Below are 19,103 nucleotides of genomic sequence, written 5' to 3'. Positions count from 1 at the left end.
CGTTTGTGCGCGCAACATCTGATTGGAGAGAATTGGGTAAAACAATATTCCAAAACGCTTAAACTTTTGAAAGTTTGCCGAATACCAAAAGTTAAATTACGGACCGATACTTTTTCAAATTTTCTACCTAAACGCACATAAGTAAAAAGAGAAATCTAACAACGAATTAAAAATGTAGCGACATCGGCATTATGCATAAAAAAATGCACATGGGCAAAACATCAAAGACGCAGCGCAGGCACAATGCAGACACAGAGCCGAGAGAGAAAAGGGGCGGCTGCATGAGCTACAGGAAGCCGTCACTTATAGTCATAAAACAATGAAAAAAGGTTTTGGGGATTGGGCGAAAACGGAAGTTCGCTGCCCATACACGCGCATTTGGTATGAAGCAGAGGCTGTCTATTGTAAAAACACCTGTTCAGAACAAAATCGAGTTGCCCTCAGTTCACCGATTACCAAACCGTCATAAGCCACGGGTAATTCGCTTTGACCGTAATAATAATAGGTGGGGTACATATAAAGCCCTTATAAACTGGCGACGCTGACCATTTGATTTGCTGAATTCACTCGGGTTTTGAGATTTCAACCAGTCAGGGAAATACGACCGTCGTTGGAAGGTCCTGGCGAACCATGTTTCAAGAAGATCCGGGTATCCTAATAATTCACGAAAACGACAACTTAGTAAAATATGAATATAGCTAGCGATTGACCGGATGAAGATCTGTTCCGTAGTTCCTAATATACCGATTTTGTAAATGTTTGACCATCATTTATTTTCCGTCCCATATTATGACGTACTAGACTGTAATTGGCAATGGCCGAATATTTGCAGCTTAATAATAATAATTTGTGACTTAGCAATTAATGATTGCGCCATACTGTACACTGTAAATCGCAAACGTGCTACACCCGAAAGCTCCCATCCAAAGACTAACCATAAAAAGTACTGTGTGTAGTAGCACAAATACTTCTACGTATTTTCGTTTCTATGTACAGTATTTTCTGTTGTATTCTGCTACTGTACTTATTTTTTTTTGTTTTCTCGTATATTGTTAAATAACTTTTATTTCGATTCATAATTTTGACGGTTATAACCGGTGCATTCTTCGCTGGCTTTGTGCTTTTCTAATTTCTCCACAAGCTTGCATACTCGTACATTTATTGCAAAAATATTGTTTTAACAATGATTACACCGTCACCTGCATATTACATCGTATACAGTATCACCTGCACTAACGGTTGGAAACTATGGAAAGGTTACCTAACCTTCGTAAAGAATTCGTTGGGCCAGCATATTATCGCGACATTTCGGCAAACTTTGTATATCTTCGTGCAGAAATCGATCCTCATAGCAGTGAAACAGCATCCGATGAAACTTTATAGCCAATCGTCGAGTAACCTTTCGGCACAGCACCGTGATGCCCATCTTGTCCGCTGAGACAATTAAGGTATTAGTGACGCGCAGCCAGCAATGCTTCAGGTGCGAATCGACGACATCAAAGGCGTGTGGCATAGGCATATTCGGAAAGGGGCAGGAAATCTTTGGACAACGTCGGTATGGCAGCGTAATTTTTTGAAACGTTTTGTTTGTGGCCGTTTGCCAGGGCCGTTGCTGTCGAATTCGTACGTCACCGGCATGCGATGATGGGCAACAACGTTTCACCGCAGCTATGTAGAACGATGCGCCCAAGGGTATCTGCACCATCGCGAACGGCTCGACAATATACTGCGGCAGCGTTTTACTTTCGTCAGGTATCCATTCGAGAAAGGTGGCTTTAGTCCATGTCAACGGTTTGTCCCTAATAAATTAATCAGTCTCTTAAAAATCGAATTTTCGAAATAATAATTATGGTTGCAATTAACGGACTTCCTTTAATTTCCAAAATACTTCGAACCGCGACTTTTTTACTGCACCTGCGCAGTATCAGCTATCGAGACCATCAAAGTCGTTAGTCTGTTTTTTGTTTTGTGTTGGAACGCAGTGTTGGCATCTCTAACTGTCCTTAACTTTTATCGCCCGTTGTATGCCTTTACAGATAACAGCAAAAACAGATCAAATTATTTGACCCTTCAGTTATTATCGACCGAAGCGAAGGCCTTCTATATAGAAGGTTCATGAAAGCAGAATTTTTGTCGTTCACGCAATTAATAACAGGTAAATAATGTTGAAAGTAATAGAAATTGAACACAAAGAGTAATAAATTAAATGCGAAAATTTTTAAAAAAAATATGGTAGTAACCGCTAAAAGAAAAACTCAGTCAACATTTTATCACTTTGCTTCGGTCTTTTATATATACGAGCCAAGACGTGTACTTTCCTAGTAAGTCTACTCTCGGTTATCTGCGGGCTATCAGCCAATATCTTTCTGTAAAATTTATAAAGGAAACAAAAAGGTTATCGGTTGGATTTGTTTGACAGTGAATAATTATAAAAAATGCGCAGAAGATCGCAGCTTCGTAATGCACCTTCGGCGCATACGAATGTCCGTGATCAGTAGGACCGTCAGTAGAAACAGGCCAGCAGTCAGCAGGTTTTCTATGACGTTCCGGTTGTCAACCCTTTTCTTCGTTTTTTTTTGTAAATCTCGAAAACCGTCAAAACATACAGACAAAAAAGTACAGTAGTACTTTTGATAAAACAAATACAAAACTAATGGACATTAGTTAGACTTATTTATGGAACATTTTATTCCATTTAACATTTAAATCAGAAACAGCACCTATTTTCCATCTACATGTACAGTGATTACAGACATAATTATGAGATTCACAAAGGAACTGCTGTATCGATACTTAAAGCGGTTAAAAATGTTGCTGTGACAGATAACGTATTTATGTGGTTAATATTCGAACGGATCTCGATTTTTTGTCACTTTACATGCACGTTGTCATAAAATCGTCAACCACGCGCCTTATTTTCAAACACAAATAATTTATCCGAAATGGTCGATTTTTTAATAAAAAAACGCTGATCGTGGAATTCAACTCGCAAACTGTTATACTATACAGATCGTCAAAACGTTTTCATAAAAAAACAAAATGATTGGCTAGAAGATTATTAGACCTGATTTAAAAGCTGACACGAGTGGTGGTTACTCTAGTAGCACATCGCATGAGTGGTTGACGGTGACAAGTTAATGAAAAGGTTCACGCAAAGTGACCAAAATCTGAGAAAAATGCTAAAACCATAGCTACGTAACGTAACATCGATTTTGGGGACAGTAAGAGTAAGTACCTATTACGAATTTACGGTAAAAATGCCTACCCAGCGTGACGGATAAGAACTTCCACTTGGGCGTTCGTGGGAGTCACTGAGAAATGGTAGCAGAAAGCGGCAGTTCGATTTATCGGCAATGCACGGATCTGTGAGAATGGTATGGCGGCGGTGGATTGCCCCTCATGGTGGAAGTCAACCACCAGGCCGCTCTCGGTGGCATCAACAATAAACCCGCGTAACACTGAGTCGCCTTCCACGATATCCACTACAAATCTCTCGTAGAAAACCGAAAAATATAAACGATCATGCGCAATCTTGCGCAAGTAAGAAGGCATGGTTTGTTACTATCGTATTGTGTTTTTGATCGAACACGTCGCCGGTAGCATTTCGAGCATTACTTCGTGCGATACTTCGGACGTCAACCACACAGCACAGAATCGATTGCTATAATCTATAAACGATCCCCCCCTACGAGTATTTTTATGTTTGCACTATATTTTGCGCATCGGTTAGCGAGAGCTTTTTACCGACTGCGGCGAGACTGTGATCATGGCCATCAGGCGATATGTGTTAGCCATCTGCACAAAGAGACTGCAGCTCAAGGATCGATAGTCTCCTAGGCAGTATAGAGACACATACGGTCCGGTCAGTTCGGAAGCTGCTCTACCGGGTATTGATTAACAGTCTGATCATGCACCCTTTAACTGATTCCGAGGTGCATAGCGCTGCGTATGTTCTGAACACCTTTTGGTACAGTATATTATACGTACTGTATTGTCGAGTCAACTTGCCACCTTTTTTTTTACAGTGAGTCGTATCCGATTAGCATACAACTCACTGTAAGAAAAGGTGGCAAGTTGACTCGACAATACAGTACTTGAATAATAATTATTATGCAAGGACTAGAGTAGACTGTGCTTGTCTGTGAGGAAGATCTGCCTGTCTAGATAAATACGCTTGCAACCCGCATGAAATGCTGTATGCTGACGTTGTTCTGTTACCTCCTTCATGAACAATGTCGCTTAAAAGCGAAGACGACATAATCGTTTATAAGAGGCTATGGCGTCTTCGTTTGGCAGGTCGTCCATTGTCCATGAAGAAGGTAATAAAACTGCGTCCAATTAATAGATCTACTATTTAAGTTGCACTTACAGCTGTTCGATTGTTCTTATTACATATTATTCTTATATAAATATTAATGATTGTTCTAATTACGGTTAACGAAACAACGTTCTCTACGGTACCGATTACTGAAGCAGCATTACCACGGTGAATTGCTAAAGAGATGTTCTGTTTCAAAAACTCCAGACCACAAATCTCGCCGGTTTGTACCATAGAGAACATTGTTTCGTTTAACTGTAATTAGGTCTTGATATTGTTATCACGCTATTGAAATAAAGTACATTAAAAAAATGATTGTTTTTAATAAATATTCGCGTAGTGTTTTTTTTCGCGCTCGGCACATCTCTCGTTCTGCGGTAGGGCCGCTTAAACGCTCAGCGTCTCGGCACTTGTGACCTTTAAAGGCCAAAAAGAAATTTCTTTGTTTCTAGGCTTTGTAATCGCACAGCATTTAGAAACTGAAGTACAACTTGTACTGATGAAGCAGTATCGGACTCGTAATTCCTGTTTATGAAGTGGCGTCAAGTTGTCAACGCGTATTCCACTTTTCTGCAACATGCTGAGTTTAATGGTGAAGGCGGATGTTTAATTTAGGTGGCAGTCTTTTCTAGCCAAGTTCCGCGGTGCGGCCGATCATAATATAGATCTAATGATCTATTTCCTTGATAAAATATTGTTGAACAAGAAAAAAGTAATTCAACAACAAAAATTTTGTGTTTTAAAAATCATTTAACGTTTTCACTGTTTAAAAAAGGTATGTAAAAGTATGTTCGAGTAAATTCTACCCTTTGGCTGAGTACTTATGGTTATCATTTCATAATAAGGCTTTGCATGGGTATGCAAAACAAACCAGTGTACATAGAATTCTTGGATTATTTCACCGATAACGTTGCAGTGCCAACCGGATGTTGCGCCCGCAAAAATATACAACGCATACAGATACCAAAAATTCGGATTTTTATTGTGCTAAAGCAAACGCAAAGAAATTTGTTTAAGGAGAGCGCGGAACATGGTGTACCAGAATTCTGTACTCGTACATACCGGCATTTACCGGATTATTTGAACCTTCTCAACGCACTACTGACTGGCTTTACTTCTTACTATGAAGCTTACGGGATTTGGCCCGGTACATAGCACCAAATCTGTATACATCCACGGCAACTTTCGCTGTCGCGCGCTCCCATACCCTTTTTTGCATTGCTTTATGATATTTTGTACCCAAAGGATTCGTACACATTGGCGAAAAAACCGTTTGTGCACGCAACATCCGGTTCGGGAGTTATTAGTGAAATAGCTTATTAGTAGCGAACCAGCTTTCTACCATTTTTTTCAAATTTTAAAATGAATTTCAAAAATTATAAAAATTAATTTAAAATTTGAAAAAAATGGTAGAAAGCTGGTTCAGTACCAAAACGATCTTCATAGTAATGTGCGTTTTCGTGCAAAATTTGAAGAGCATCGGTTCATAATGAGACTTTTGGTACAACTTCGCGCGTTTAAACTTTTGGAATTTTATTTCATTTATAACTCCCGAACCGGATGTCGCGCGCAAACGGATTTCACGCCTACGTATATAAATCCTTTGGCCACAAAATGTTATAAAGCAATGCAAAAATGTATTTAGGAGTGCGCGAGAGCGAAAGTTCCCGTGTATATACCCGAATTTGGTACTATGTACCGGGCCAAATCCCTTAATAAGACCGAATACTGTACATTGATGCATAACTGATTCATGGGCTTAAAGATTTTTCCTCTTCAAAACCAAAACGAAACACCAGGTGGCTAGCAGATCAAAAACAAACCATCTACCGTAGCTGATGCTGCTTCTCGACCGTCCCTAATACACAAGCAGCATTACCACGCTGAATTTCTATACTAAAACGTTGTAACAAAAAATTCTTTGCGCGGATTTCACCAGCCTGCTCTCTGACACGCCTGGCCAGCTCATTAAAAAAATCCGTAGTCAGAAGACCGCAGCTTCCCATTACTGATTCATGATTACCTGACCGTGAACGGCATGTTGGAGAAAGCATGCTGAACAGCCGACAGGACAAGCGCATCACACTAACGCAGCTGGCCTCAGCGTCTGACGTGGCGGACAGCGTAGTGCACCGGCCGCGCCCCAAGGAGGATGCTACATTCTCGTGCCAAGTACTTTATCGGGACTGACGCGATGCCACCTGGCTGCATCTAGACCGCACCGTCTTCGGATCCGGTCAGCCAGTTCCGCTGCCGGTGGAGGACGTCACGGGACAGGACTACAGCTTTACCCGCGTCAACCATACCCTCATCTTCCAGGTCCTCAGTATCACCCTGCGCTTCGGGGGCTCCGTGCGCTGCATCCTAACCGCCCCTTTCGACGCCACCTACACGCCCCGCCCTCGCGTTTTACAGCGCTTTATGCTACTGCCGCTGATCACCCAACAAAGCGAGGTCTTCGCGGCGGCATTCCCGATTTTCACGAATGCCACGGAGGGCGGGAGTGTTACGCTTTCGTGTGCCATCCGCCTGCCGGTGTCGGACGGTATGTACCGGAATCTGCACAACCACTGGATATGGCGCCATAACGGCCGCATCCTGGGAGGTCCCTTGGAGGTCCCTCGGAGGCGCCGTACGGGCCCCCCCTGAAAAGCCAGGTTAACATATACGTAGTTTGGTGCGGTTTTCTTTCTTGACCCGCAGGAGTCGTTTTTTTAGATTTTATGTTTATGTCTCCTGCTTCTAAACAGCACTGTGCTAAAAAAATGCACGTTAGCGGGAATTGGCAGACCGGAACGTGACTTAAGGGAAATGACCCGGGAAATGATACCAAAATTGTGTACGTACACGAAAACTTCCGCTTTCGAGTAATCTAAAACACCTTTTTGCCTTGTTTTTATGGCTTTGTAGGGCGAAGTAATTTGTATACACGGGCGTGAAATTCGTTTAAGCTCAGAATATCCGGAGGGGGAATTATGGGTCAAACAAAATTCCAAATGTTACAACGTGCCGAGGAACACCAAAAGCCTCATCATCAACTGATCTTCTTCAAATTTTTCATAAAAAAGCACATCAACATGTAGATGGTTTACACAACCAGCCATGTTTGTAACTTTGCATCATCTGCTTAAAATTAAAAAGAAGCATTTCTAGAAGTTTTAAAATTCACTTTACAGTACAATATTACAAACATCGCGAAAACCTGGTTCGGCGAAACGGTCTTTATGCCAATGTGCATTTTCGTGCAGAATTTGAAAAGATCGGTCCATTATGAGATTTTGGTATACCGAAATACATTCAAAGATTTCGGAATTTCCCTAACCGGATGTTGCGGTTTTCATGCCAATGTTTATAAAATACCAACCACTGCTTACTGCTTAGTATGCACATTGAAATAATTTGATGCGAATGTGTTTTTGAATGCGCGAAAGTAAAAATTGTCGTGCCTGCCCACGAATTTTGTGTCATGTGCCGGGTCACTTTCTTTTGGCAAAATTACGCGCGGTGCAAGGTTACTGTGTATGACATAAACTAACCGAAAACCCATGTCGGTCCTTGGTTTTATCAGCATAACCCTCATGACCATTTTGAACCTTATGGCCTTGAGCGATGGTAACAGAGGGGATAGGAAGAAATTTTTTAGGGGAACATTTTTTCCGGGAGCCATTATTGCTGATCACACTCATGTGCAGTATGCAGATGCATGGAACATATTCGTATATTGAAGCAATCAAGGGTTGCTGTATATTTTCTGTAGCTGCTTCATCATGGGCAGGGCAGCCAACCACGACGTCATGACACTGGCTGCGATTACGTCATACCGGTCAGCTGCATGACGTTATAGTCTCACTTCCGTATTCAACTTTCGTAACGCACTTCCGTAACACACTTCCGTAACAAACTTCTGTAATGAAGTTCCGTAACGGATTTTCGTAACGGACAGAAATCCACCAATGCATTGGTCTTGAATATAGAGGACCTTCGCTACACTCCGGTCGATCAGTTGTCGTGTCTGTTAGTTTAGCTGTTACTTGCAGTTGCTGTGCGCCTGTGCCTACATGAGCCGTATATGTTAAGGTCATCGATGACCAGTTCAGAAAGGCATTCGTTTAATAAATATGCTGTGGTATGCAAGGCATAGTAATTTGTGCTGGGATTATTTTGGCTGTTTGAGGAAGCAGAAGGAGCAGGTTGGTATAGTGGATTCTCGTAACAAGTATCGTGTAGCGGTTCTAGTTGGTTTTAAGAGTGATATTTCGCGTTTTCGCCCTGTTGTTTTACTGCGGGAGAACAGTAATTATTAGAATCCTCACCATCCTTTGTTTCTGACCATCACCAATTGGCTACGTTTTTCTCACAGAAGACTGCTTGGCAAAAATCTTATGCGCACGTAGTTTTCAAGCCACAGTGTACGACTAACGGTGGAAACCGGTCTAACGGCGGAAACCGGTTCGGTCCGTCGTCCAAAATGTAATTGTAAAATCAGCAAGCGGAGAGTACTGGAAACACCTCCGAAGCGCCTAAGTCGCCAGGGCTGAGTTGGAGTAGGACAGTAGGTTCGTAGCGAAAAACGCTTGGTTGCACCAAGTGAATCAGCACAAAGTTTATACTTGTTGTAGTACTACTCTGTATTGGGTTAAAATTATCGTTTAAAGACATCGCTGACTGCATTTCGAACTATGCACTCACTTGCCAGGGAATCACTGAAATCCGTATATCTGTACACTTATAATAATTAAGTACCAAACCAACTGTAGCTCAATCAAAGCACGCTGCCGGCATCGCCGCCGTGTTGCTCGAGACTTAGTCAAGTCAAGAAATCACTATTCCGTCTCCGCAACACTGACAATCAGATTATCATGCAGCAATGCACTATACAATTTCCGGTTAAGGCTGAATACGAGAAATTTTCTGTGCTACTATCCAACACCGGCTTGAACCATTTTAAAACTACGGACGATAGGTTAGGCTGCGCTTCTGCGACTGCGTAAAAATTTATTCTGAGGTGAACAATTCATAAATTGTTGGCGCTATAAAGATGATCAATCTGTTGCTGTTCTCCGTAATTACGGTGACGATGTGCGCTCACACACTTCTCGGTGAAACCTGTAGTGAACTGGCTGACCGCTGTAAGGCGTCCCTTCCGGATGTGGAATACAGAACATTTCCCATGTCGGAGGCCGAAATACTGGCGACACAACAGGACGCACAGGATTACTGCCGGTAAGAGATTGGTCTTGCTACGAAGAATGCTGCTGTTAACGCTTTGTCGGTGAATCCTAACACATCTTTTCGCAGCACTAGTTTCAGTATAAAAGTGTGTACGTATTGTACGAGTATTATTTACGCAACGGCCCGGTACAAGGTAACATATTTGTTTATATTCACCAAATTTCGCTATCGGATATATATCTGCACTTCCAATTCCCAGACATTTTGAAGCGCTGTTCTATGTTATTCTTACAGCTAAATAATTCGTATCTGCTGTATACGATTGCTTGGGAACGGTTTCCGCGCGTAAGTTCCGGTTGCCGAGGCTTATGTAAATCGAAACATATTGCGAAGCTACTCGTATTTTACTTCAGAACCGTTTTCGCAATTTAAAGTCTTTGACGACCAGTCTTCAAGAAGATCGGTTGATTGCCCGACTATAATACGGTGCAATCTACAGATCTATCGCACCAAGTGTGGACACTTTTCCTCAAAAATCACTAAAGGTCAGGAGTCGACAAATTTATAATTATTTTATTTTGATATGGTTGCTGCATGTGTTTAGCATGTTTTGGATTTTGGTTTGCCCTGCTGAAAGCGTGTTCTACTTTACTGCGATATAAAAACCAAAAACCGACCGGTTTAAAAATGTGGCTCGACCCATTGACTGTGGTTGCCATCTTGAAATCTTCCGACTTAAAATTTGTTTAAAAATTTTACTGATGCCGCAAAGCAAAATTAATACGTTGGGGCTGTTTCGCAACAAGGCTCTTGCGATGTATGCAGGACACCTATCGGATCCCATGAAGCCTGCGTGACCTTTGAAAAGTTACGGCGGGCCCCGTTAAATACGGGGATGACCTCCTTTGCGCCTTCGCCGAACAGCCGCCGAATGTCGCAAGCACCCGTTCTTGATAAAATCTCATTCAGAAGGTATTGAGCGTCGATTTTAAACTTTTCGTCCGCACAGTAAGCCCGAGGCATCTCGTTCCAGCAAGATTAAGCAGCAGTCTTAGCATTTTTTAGTCGCCGCTTTAATGGTTTTTTCTTCCATTCGTCCGGCACTTATACCTCCTCGCCTGTGTTGTTGATATTTGTCAACACTCTAAAATAAACTAACGTAACCCACGACTGATTCATGGAAGTTATCAGTTCGAGGTCACTCAGCTCCGTGTGCTAGGCAACCGCATTTCTCGGTATGTCCTTTTTACCATAGAAGTCTATGGGAGAACCACTTTGTTCCGGGATCACCGCAAGCAGTGATTATGCAGGATGCCTCTGATAGCGCGTAACGGACACCTTGTGGATCATTGAATAACTTCCAAAAAATTGCACGCAAAAATCTTAAATGGTGATACTTTTCCAGGAGCATTCATAAGCATAAAACAAACGACCGCTACCCCCTCCCCTAAAATACCGCTCGTCTCCCTACTGGCACATCAAAAGACTTTGGTTTTGATGTTTCTGGATCCGCAATAAAAAACTACACTAGAATAATGCAAAACAATAAACAAAATGACGTACCAAATTATTTTTAAATTTATTTTATGCAACTGTCCACACTTGGTGCGATAGAGCTGTATAATGCAGCGTTTCTAAAATTTTCGTCCATTTTATATCACCGATCTTCACAGTCGAATGTTATGTACAATGTAGCCAACGGTTTTCTCGCGATGTTTACTCAACAGACCATTTGACTTTACGTGCCACGAAATAGTTTTGGAAATTGCGTAAAATCTAAGGATTGTGTTGCTAGTACATTAATTTGGTACTACTTGCTTGACAATAATAATTTCTGCATCTATGAACGAACGGTTTTACCCACAAGTTATTTAGTCAAAGCTTTTGCTAATGAAGCGCAGCGAATGTGACAGCGTCGTGCATGAAATGGTTTGAGGAGCGTTGCGATAGTGATTCCGCGATGGCGGCCTACCGTGAGGAAGGCGGTTTCTACGAAGCGCACGCGTGGATAGCGGAGGCCGAAATGTGTCAGCTGTCCATCCATCCCGTCCGCTATTATTGCGCCCGGGCCAACTGCTACCAGCAGCGTCCCCGTTTTGAGAAGGACCTGTTAGTACACCGCACCGCTTATTGGCGCATATCACCGGATACCGCCGCCGGGAAACATAATTTCTGCGAGTAAGAGCAAATACGAGTACAGTATACGAAGTATAAATATAATATTACATTATACGGGGAATGATTAAATTACTATATTATTAAATTACTACTGTATATAAAACTGCGTGCGGCTGTATCGTAATTCTTAAGCGTCTTATAAACCGGTCATTTTAGTCTATTTTTAGATTAGTTAATAATAACACAAAGTTTGCAACATCGAGAGTATGAGAGCAGTCTTTCCGTGCACAATTACAGAGCCTTAAATCTGACTTCAACAAGACTGGACGGAACGGCCAAGGCGGAGTTGACGGCCAAATGTGGAGCGGAAGCGGTGACTGTTATGAAGGAGGCCGCGGTCAAACTGCACGCTGCCCAGTGTGCCAGCTAACGAAAATTGCTTTTGATTTGTACTGACATAGCTGGGCTTTTCGTACTACCATGCTTTATCGATGCCCGGATGTAGATAAGCCAATCACCCATGACATATAGAAAATGAAGCTGTTTAATAATACTTCCGTCACTAACCTTTTTGCCGGGAGCCTGTTGAATAGCAAGACCAAATCTATGTTAACTGCATTATACCATAATGCGCTAAAATGCGGCCGCCAAGTTAGCAGAATTATGTTGTCCGCAACTACCCGAGTAGGGCAATGGTTTCATATCAACCTAATGCACTTGATTGCGCAGCGTGTACCGCATGATCTTCGACTCTCCGTATCTTTATGGAACGTCGTGGAATGCAAGACAACAGGGAGTAGAGAGGCGGCTCACTTGCAACCGCAACGTTTTTAAGTAAATTTCAACATGTTGTGCGGTAGCACTGGTACCATGTACTTCTTACGCGGATATTACGACGTTGCCGGCGGGATACCTGCGGATGCGCCCTGCCTATACGACAGAAAATGCGTTATGGTTCTTTGTACTATTTAGGTTTATTAATAAATTTTATCTTTGTAGCCGCTTCGCACTCAAATTTATTTTCAGATTTCCCTGGAATTACATTGCCGTCAGTGTTCTTTGCAATAACGAAACGAGTGAACGCAAATATCAGACCTGAACGTATTCATATAAGCACATATGCAGCTACATTTTCTCAAATTTAAAAACACAAAAAGTACATCATGCCTGCCATCTTTGGAAGGTAAAATTTGAGTGGAATATGTTTTCACCATAATCCCAGCTTCGGCATCTGCAGACTCCGCTCAGGCAGTTGGTTCATCTGCGTTGCGAAGTCTGTCCTATGTTTTCTCTTCCAGTCCTCCACCGTCGACTGCTGAGTGCTGATATTTTATGGCTTCGGCATTCTGTAGCCGGTCAGCATCGTTCCGGCGCTGCCCACAGCCAGCGCAGTTCCTCTTTTCGCGGGTTGTTGGTGCGGTTAGCGCCGGTGGTCCGCGAATCCAGATAGTTCTCAATGGTGGCCTCGTCATCCAACTGCTTCTGGTAGGCCGAACACTCCCGGGCAAGCCGTACCGCGGCCTGTTCGCGTTGGACGACGTCGCGCATCTGCTCCATGGTCGTCGGCAGCAAGCGGTACACGGGAATGGGACCGGTTAAGTACCGGCGCGGCGCTGACACTTGAACTGCATTCGGATTGGGTTTGCCATCGATTGTAGGGTCGTCGTAGAAATTCGGCAGGGTGTCCGTTGCTACTGCTTCCCTGCCGCTCCATACTAGCAGTGCGATGGCAAGGACACATCTTCGGCTGGATTTTACCATTTCGCCAAGGTACACAATAGTCGAGTCACATTTTTGCTTCACATATTTCAAGATATTTCCGGTGATCTAGTGCAGCTGGGCAGGCCATATATCTACTCATCCGCGTTGCGAAGTCTGTCCTATGTTTTCTCTTCCAGTCCTCCACCATCGACTGCTGAGTGCTGATATTTTATGGCTTCGGCATTCTGTAGCCGGCATCTGCAGATTCTCCACTGACTCATTTGCTACGAATCTTCTGCCTGTTACCTATTTAACGAATCAGGTAGTAAATAAACCGAGCCGTTTTGGAATCCAGAAGCCGAATCGATTAATCGCACAGTGTTGCTGTGTTTTTTCTAGCAAGCGATTAAATTTGCGAGTTAATGGATACTCGCCCTCTTAAAAACGGAAATTGGAAGGTGACAGTAACTGCGCCGATCATTCCAAAGGTTTTTATATCCTATATATTTATTTTATTACCAGTTCACAGAAAACTCTCTTCTCAGATTCCGTGGAATTGCGTACATTTTCCTGAGCATTTGATGCAGAAAAATATATTGTCAGAGACCGCACACTCGAGGCGGTAGACACCTCTTGTGGTTTTGCTCTGTCGCCCGCCCGCACATGGCAACGCCATTCGTGCCGCGCTATTACGCTGCTCACTCAGCGTATACTTTGTCTACGCTGACCAATCAGCGCATTTCTGCACTCTTGGGGGCGTAGCCCAGCGCTTACGAGCGATCCCATGCTTTACGGCATCAGCTGTTGCATACCCGCAGCACGCTGAATCATTATCACGATTCTTACGAGCTCGCTGGCAGCTACTTTCCACAGCATATGCCGCCTTGGCTTTTCTGTGTTTGTTTGTGGTTGCTTTATTGTTACCAATAAAGGCTATTTGCCCCATTTTCCTCCTGCTTCTGTGTCATATCTGACATGGTAGCAGTATCGCTCGGTTTTCCGGGGCCAACCGGAAAACCGAGATGACCAGGGCCAACAGCCCGCGAGTCAGTCGCCACTCATGTTTGAGACCGATGGCTCAACACAAACAACGCCATCGCCGACCAATGACGTCATTGGCGCGTCTGGCCCGTCCAAACGGGACCGAGAGCCAATTGTGGACCTGGCCCAACTTAACAGGGCCACGGCCAGGATGGACTTGAATCAGCCCATCTGGGACACAAACAGCGCCAACGTCAACCCGCCAAAGCTGATCCAGGCAACCCGGCCCGAGGAGATCGACGAAGTCGACCAACTACGGACCACAGTACGGGACCTGACCAAACAGCTTGCGGACATAGCAGAGGCAGCCCTGTCATCCGAACGTTGGATGCAGGACGAGATCTGCAAGCACAAAGACCTTGCGTCCAAATCGGACGCAGAGGCTAAACGTGTCTCGGCCATACTGGCCCAGACACAACTTGAGCTGACTCAGCTCAAGTTGTCACCATGTCCCAATGCTGAGCGAGACCAGCTCAACAGAACAATCCACAGCCTAGAAATGGCAGTGGCGGGACTCAAAGCCTTGCTCACCTCTACGAGGACTGAGCTGGCCAAAGTCAGGGATGACCTGACTGCGGCCCGGACCACCATTGACGAAACCGATTCAGAGGCGGACCGCCTCTTGAATGAAAATGAGCGTCTTAACGACGACATGTCCAATCTGCAGGACGAAATGAACCGCCTGCGAAACGGATACAATCTTCTTTATAAGAGCCATCAAAATCTCATGAAGACTATCCAACAAGGAGGACTGATGAGCCAAACGGTTCAACAGAAGGAGGCACAGAACGTGCAACTCCAGCAACAGATCGTTGCCCTCCAGAGCCAGCTCAAGACCGAATCAACCATTCGGGTCCAACTTGAGCAGAATAGCACCATTGGACACCAAAACTTCGTCCAATTGGAGCAGGCCTTCGCACAAGCCAAACAGGTGATCCAGAGCCAACACGACCGGATCATCACATTGGAGGCCAATAACGCCGGCCTGGTCAAAGACTACCAGGCGGCCACCCAACGCATTACGGAACTCAACGAGGACCTGGAAAGGCTAAGCACGGAAAAGCCTGCTTAGATGCGGAAAAATCACATCTCGTGGATTTAAATTCCGAGTTGTCCGCAGAACCACCGTCCCACCATACCTTTCCGGACTCGGATACACAGCGCCGACAAGAAAAAGTCGACGAGGCTCTACGGCAGGGCCAACGCTTCTACCGCGAGCCAGTGTATCATCAGTAAAACTACCATGTGAACATGGCTGTGGAAGGACCATCGGCTGGACATCCCCCAACAGGGCCAACCATACCAGCGCCTCCCAGCCCAGTGGACCGCGGAACATCAACGGCGACAGTAACACTGCCGCCACCACCAATCCCGGTCACAACAACAGCCACTATTGGTCCAACGACAATAGTGACACCCGCAACGCAGACTCATCCGTCTGCGTCAAGCGGGCCAGGCTTTGACTCAAGCCAGGCAACACCCAGCCACAGCTACTTTGGGTCAAGGCCATTGTACCCGTCCTTGTATCCATCCATATTCCCGAACATGGACTTCAGTTTCAGTCCACACCCGGCCACAAGCCAGGCTCATACCAGCGGCGTGGATCCAAACCGGACCAACCCGCTGAGCCCAGTGTTCGGGCCACCGGCCACAAGGACAGATGGGAGGCCAAAGTGGTACACCAACGGTGCAACAACCACTAGTAGGCCAACTAAGCCTATTTGGCCCTCCTGTCTCGGCGGCAGCCCCAACGGGCCAAGCTCAGCCACAGATGGGCCAGAATGTGCCCCATGGCCAAAACATGCCCCAACCACCAGGCGTACCGCCAACAGCGGCCACGCCACCAGGACCCGCAGCCTAACCAGGCTAGGGCCACAATGCGCCCATGTTGGTCCAGCTCCCGAACGGATGGATGGATGGATGGCGTCCAACGGGGCCATCCAGATAATACCGGGCCAACCAATGTGGGCTCAACCTCAACAGGTGCCACAACAGCTAACACCTGCCCCGTCACCACCGGCCAGCCCAGCTCTCACAACCCGAGAGCAAATTAAGAAAATGGCCCAGGAGATGGGGAAAGCAAACGCGAGAGCTCAAGTCCGCACCGCGTTGCCAAAATTTGACGGCAACAAAACTATGGTGAAAGGATGGCTTGCTCAGGTCCGACGGATCTGTAAGCAGTCGTCCGATCTGAACAAACCAGATCCGGACTTTATGAGTCGAATTTACATGGCCCTATCGGACCCTGTAAAGGAACGGTACACTGGCCAAGCCAATCGTGAAGACGAAGACGGCTGGACAGTGGAACAGTGGCTTCAAAAATTCGCCACTCGCTACGGCGACGACAATCAGCAGGCTACTGCCATGGGGAAATCACACACCAGTGTTATCAACACGGGTTTGAAACCCCAGAGCAGTACTACGACGCCATGCTGACACTCCAGACGCGTGCTGGCTTGGACGACACAATGACCCTTCACTTCTTGAGAGAGAATGTGAAAGAGCCAGCCAGAACTACGCCGCGCTCTGGATATCCGGATACCGAAGTCACCGGCAGAATTCCGGGACTATGTCCGGCAATACACCATGGGAAAGCCGGAGTACGAGGGAAGGACGGGCCGCGGATCAATTATCCGTATAGCCACACAAACGTCACCGGCCCAAGTCATACCACAACAACCGGCATTCTACCCTCCGCAAACGCTGACGCCGACACAGGCCCAGATGGAGGCAACATACGCCGCTATCGCGGCTTTGAACTTGGCCTCCCCACAGCGTGGGCCCACACCGCCCAACGGCGGTGGTGGTGGCTATGGCCAGGCCCGGAATCAGGGCAACTTTGGCTATAGCCAGGGCAATGGCGGTGGAGGACCAAAAGGTAATTTCTCCAAAGACCAAAACGCCAGCTTCACCGGAAGCCAAGGCGGCTACGGAGGAAAAAACCGAAGCCCGGGGAGTGGCGAGGGCCAAACCGGCCAACGTCAAACATTAACCCCCGAACAGGCCCATAAACAAGAAGACATGTACATCGACCGAGTCGAGCGCATGTTCGAACGATGGGCCAAAGACGGAATAATTACTTGCAGCCACTGCCTGTGGGGAAACCATACAACCAAAGGCTGTGGCTATGCAAACAGGCCATACGGCGAAAATCCAAACCGAAAGTGGTACTTGGATTGGCGGGGCCGTTACACAAAGGGCTACCCTACCGGGTCAGCAAACCCTAACCTCTTCGGCTTAGTGCCACCCAAACAACCCAGACCACAACGTGGTAATGGGGGGAATGGCAGCCGAAGACAGTCCACCGGCTCAAGAAATGGGTCTGGTGGCGGCAATCGCCAGAATGGTCCAAAACAGGGATACCAAACGCCAGCCAATGAAAGGCTAGCGCTACCACCCATACCGGACCAGCTGGTGAAGCCAAATGGCAACGGCGGTGGCCCTAACCGGGCCAGCCCCACCACGGGAAACGCTTAAGGTCGGGGAGTATGGGCAACTCTCCCGACCTAAGACCGGAACCTAAACCGCCGGATATAACCCCTGTACAGTTACTAACCCCCATGGATCCCAACCCGGCCGCTCAACAGCCCACCGGCGGATCCAGATTTAGCGCCAAACCAGCGACTAAACCATATGGCCCTAGAAGTGTGGCCATGCCAGGATGCGTAGAAATCGCGCCTGGACCATCTGGCTCCAGAAGTGAGACCAGATCGACAGTCGTCCAGCTGGCGACCAAGTCGTTTTTCGGAGCCTCAACTAACCCCAAGGCCAACCGATCACCAAAATTCGGAGCCTCAACCAATCCTAAGGCCTACCGACTACGTGGCAAAGCGAGACGTCGCACCACGAACATGACGTACCCTAAATCGGCGTCAGACACATCCTCCGACAGTGCACCGGAAGGATGGTCCGTAGAAAGTACGGACAGCGAGGTCGGATCACTAGAAGAGTGGACAGCCGAACCTCTTGAGGCGTCAAGTCCCCGCACCTGCTGGCCCCAGACCGGTGGACGACCCCTCGGCACCACACTAACGGTGCGAACCATCAACAGCTCACGGACCTACCTGAACACCAAAAATATGTTTTCGACCCTACGGGTAGCGGAAACATCACCGCAGGAAGAGTCTGCCCAACAGGAGCTAGCAGCACCCAAGCATGCTCCTGACGATCCAGGACCAGTGTCGCTAATCCCCATTGTACCGGTGATGCGGGAAGTGACAGTTGGTCTCGACGAAAATCGCAAACCAAAAACCGTAAGAGCATGGACACACAAAGTCCAAATTGGACCAATCCACACGCTCGCTATGCTGGACACCGGAGCGGAGACATCCCTCATCAGCCAGCAATTCTGCACCGCCAATGGTATCAAAACGGTGCCGTTAGGACGGAACACCAAAATCCTTGGTGTTGGTGGACAAACCGCCTTTGTGGTCTCCCATTGCTGCACCGTACCGGTGACACTGCAGGGATACAAGAGCCACCACACGTTCTTCGTCCAACCGACGTTAACGGACGTGCACGTATTACTTGGTTGTAACTATCTCCACTCCAAGTTTACGTTCATCCTTAAGCCAAACGAAGAAATCGTTTGGGACGCGGTAAAGTCAATCCCGATACCAGAGGCACCGGGACCCGATGATGAAATGAGAGTTAATCGGCTTGATCAACCGAAAAGTTCTCCTTCTACCTGCTGGGAATGCCTGGACACCATTGAAAGCCTCATATGGGAGCTGCGCGTCCATAACGCAATCGA

The 19,103-nt window shown here is 46.1% G+C and overlaps 2 protein-coding genes across 3 annotated transcripts; both read left to right on the top strand.

Annotated features, from left to right (window-relative positions):
* The first annotated feature begins 9,158 nt into the window (after positions 1 to 9,158).
* On the top strand, positions 9,159 to 12,253 carry LOC129588823 (uncharacterized). 2 transcript variants are annotated; one of them, XM_055483211.1, is made up of 4 exons: positions 9,159 to 9,281; positions 9,431 to 9,541; positions 11,387 to 11,668; positions 11,906 to 12,253. In XM_055483211.1, exons 1-4 carry the CDS (start codon positions 9,178 to 9,180, stop codon positions 12,036 to 12,038), a joined length of 630 nt encoding a protein of 209 aa, XP_055339186.1. In that variant the 5' UTR covers positions 9,159 to 9,177; the 3' UTR covers positions 12,039 to 12,253. The 2 variants fall into 2 exon arrangements, with proteins under 2 accessions (XP_055339186.1, XP_055339187.1); XM_055483212.1 differs by having other exon boundaries at positions 9,161 to 9,323.
* Positions 12,254 to 16,936: 4,683 nt separating this feature from the next.
* Positions 16,937 to 17,827, top strand: LOC129588749 (RNA-binding protein FUS-like). Its single transcript, XM_055483112.1, has one exon. The coding sequence runs from the start codon at positions 16,937 to 16,939 to the stop codon at positions 17,825 to 17,827; it is 891 nt and encodes a 296-aa protein (XP_055339087.1).
* Positions 17,828 to 19,103: the final 1,276 nt, after the last annotated feature.

The sequence above is a fragment of the Paramacrobiotus metropolitanus genome, unplaced genomic scaffold (genome assembly GCF_019649055.1).
Source record: "Paramacrobiotus metropolitanus isolate TYO unplaced genomic scaffold, Prichtersi_v1.0 Parri_scaffold0000031, whole genome shotgun sequence".
In the NCBI taxonomy this organism is placed as follows: Eukaryota; Metazoa; Tardigrada; class Eutardigrada; order Parachela; family Macrobiotidae; genus Paramacrobiotus; species Paramacrobiotus metropolitanus.
This window is presented reverse-complemented; position numbering and strand designations above follow the sequence as displayed.

Excerpts from the sequence above, each read along its gene's own strand:
- LOC129588749 (XM_055483112.1), top strand. The coding sequence starts at position 16,937 with ATGGGAAAGCCGGAGTACGAGGGAAGGACGGGCCGCGGATCAATTATC.
- LOC129588823 (XM_055483211.1), top strand. The coding sequence starts at position 9,178 with ATGCAGCAATGCACTATACAATTTCCGGTTAAGGCTGAATACGAGAAA. Across the intron at positions 9,282-9,430 it reads TTTAAAACTACGGACGATAG|TGAACTGGCTGACCGCTGTA; the intron begins GTTAGGCTGCGC and ends TGAAACCTGTAG. Across the intron at positions 11,669-11,905 it reads GGGAAACATAATTTCTGCGA|AGCCTTAAATCTGACTTCAA; the intron begins GTAAGAGCAAAT and ends GCACAATTACAG.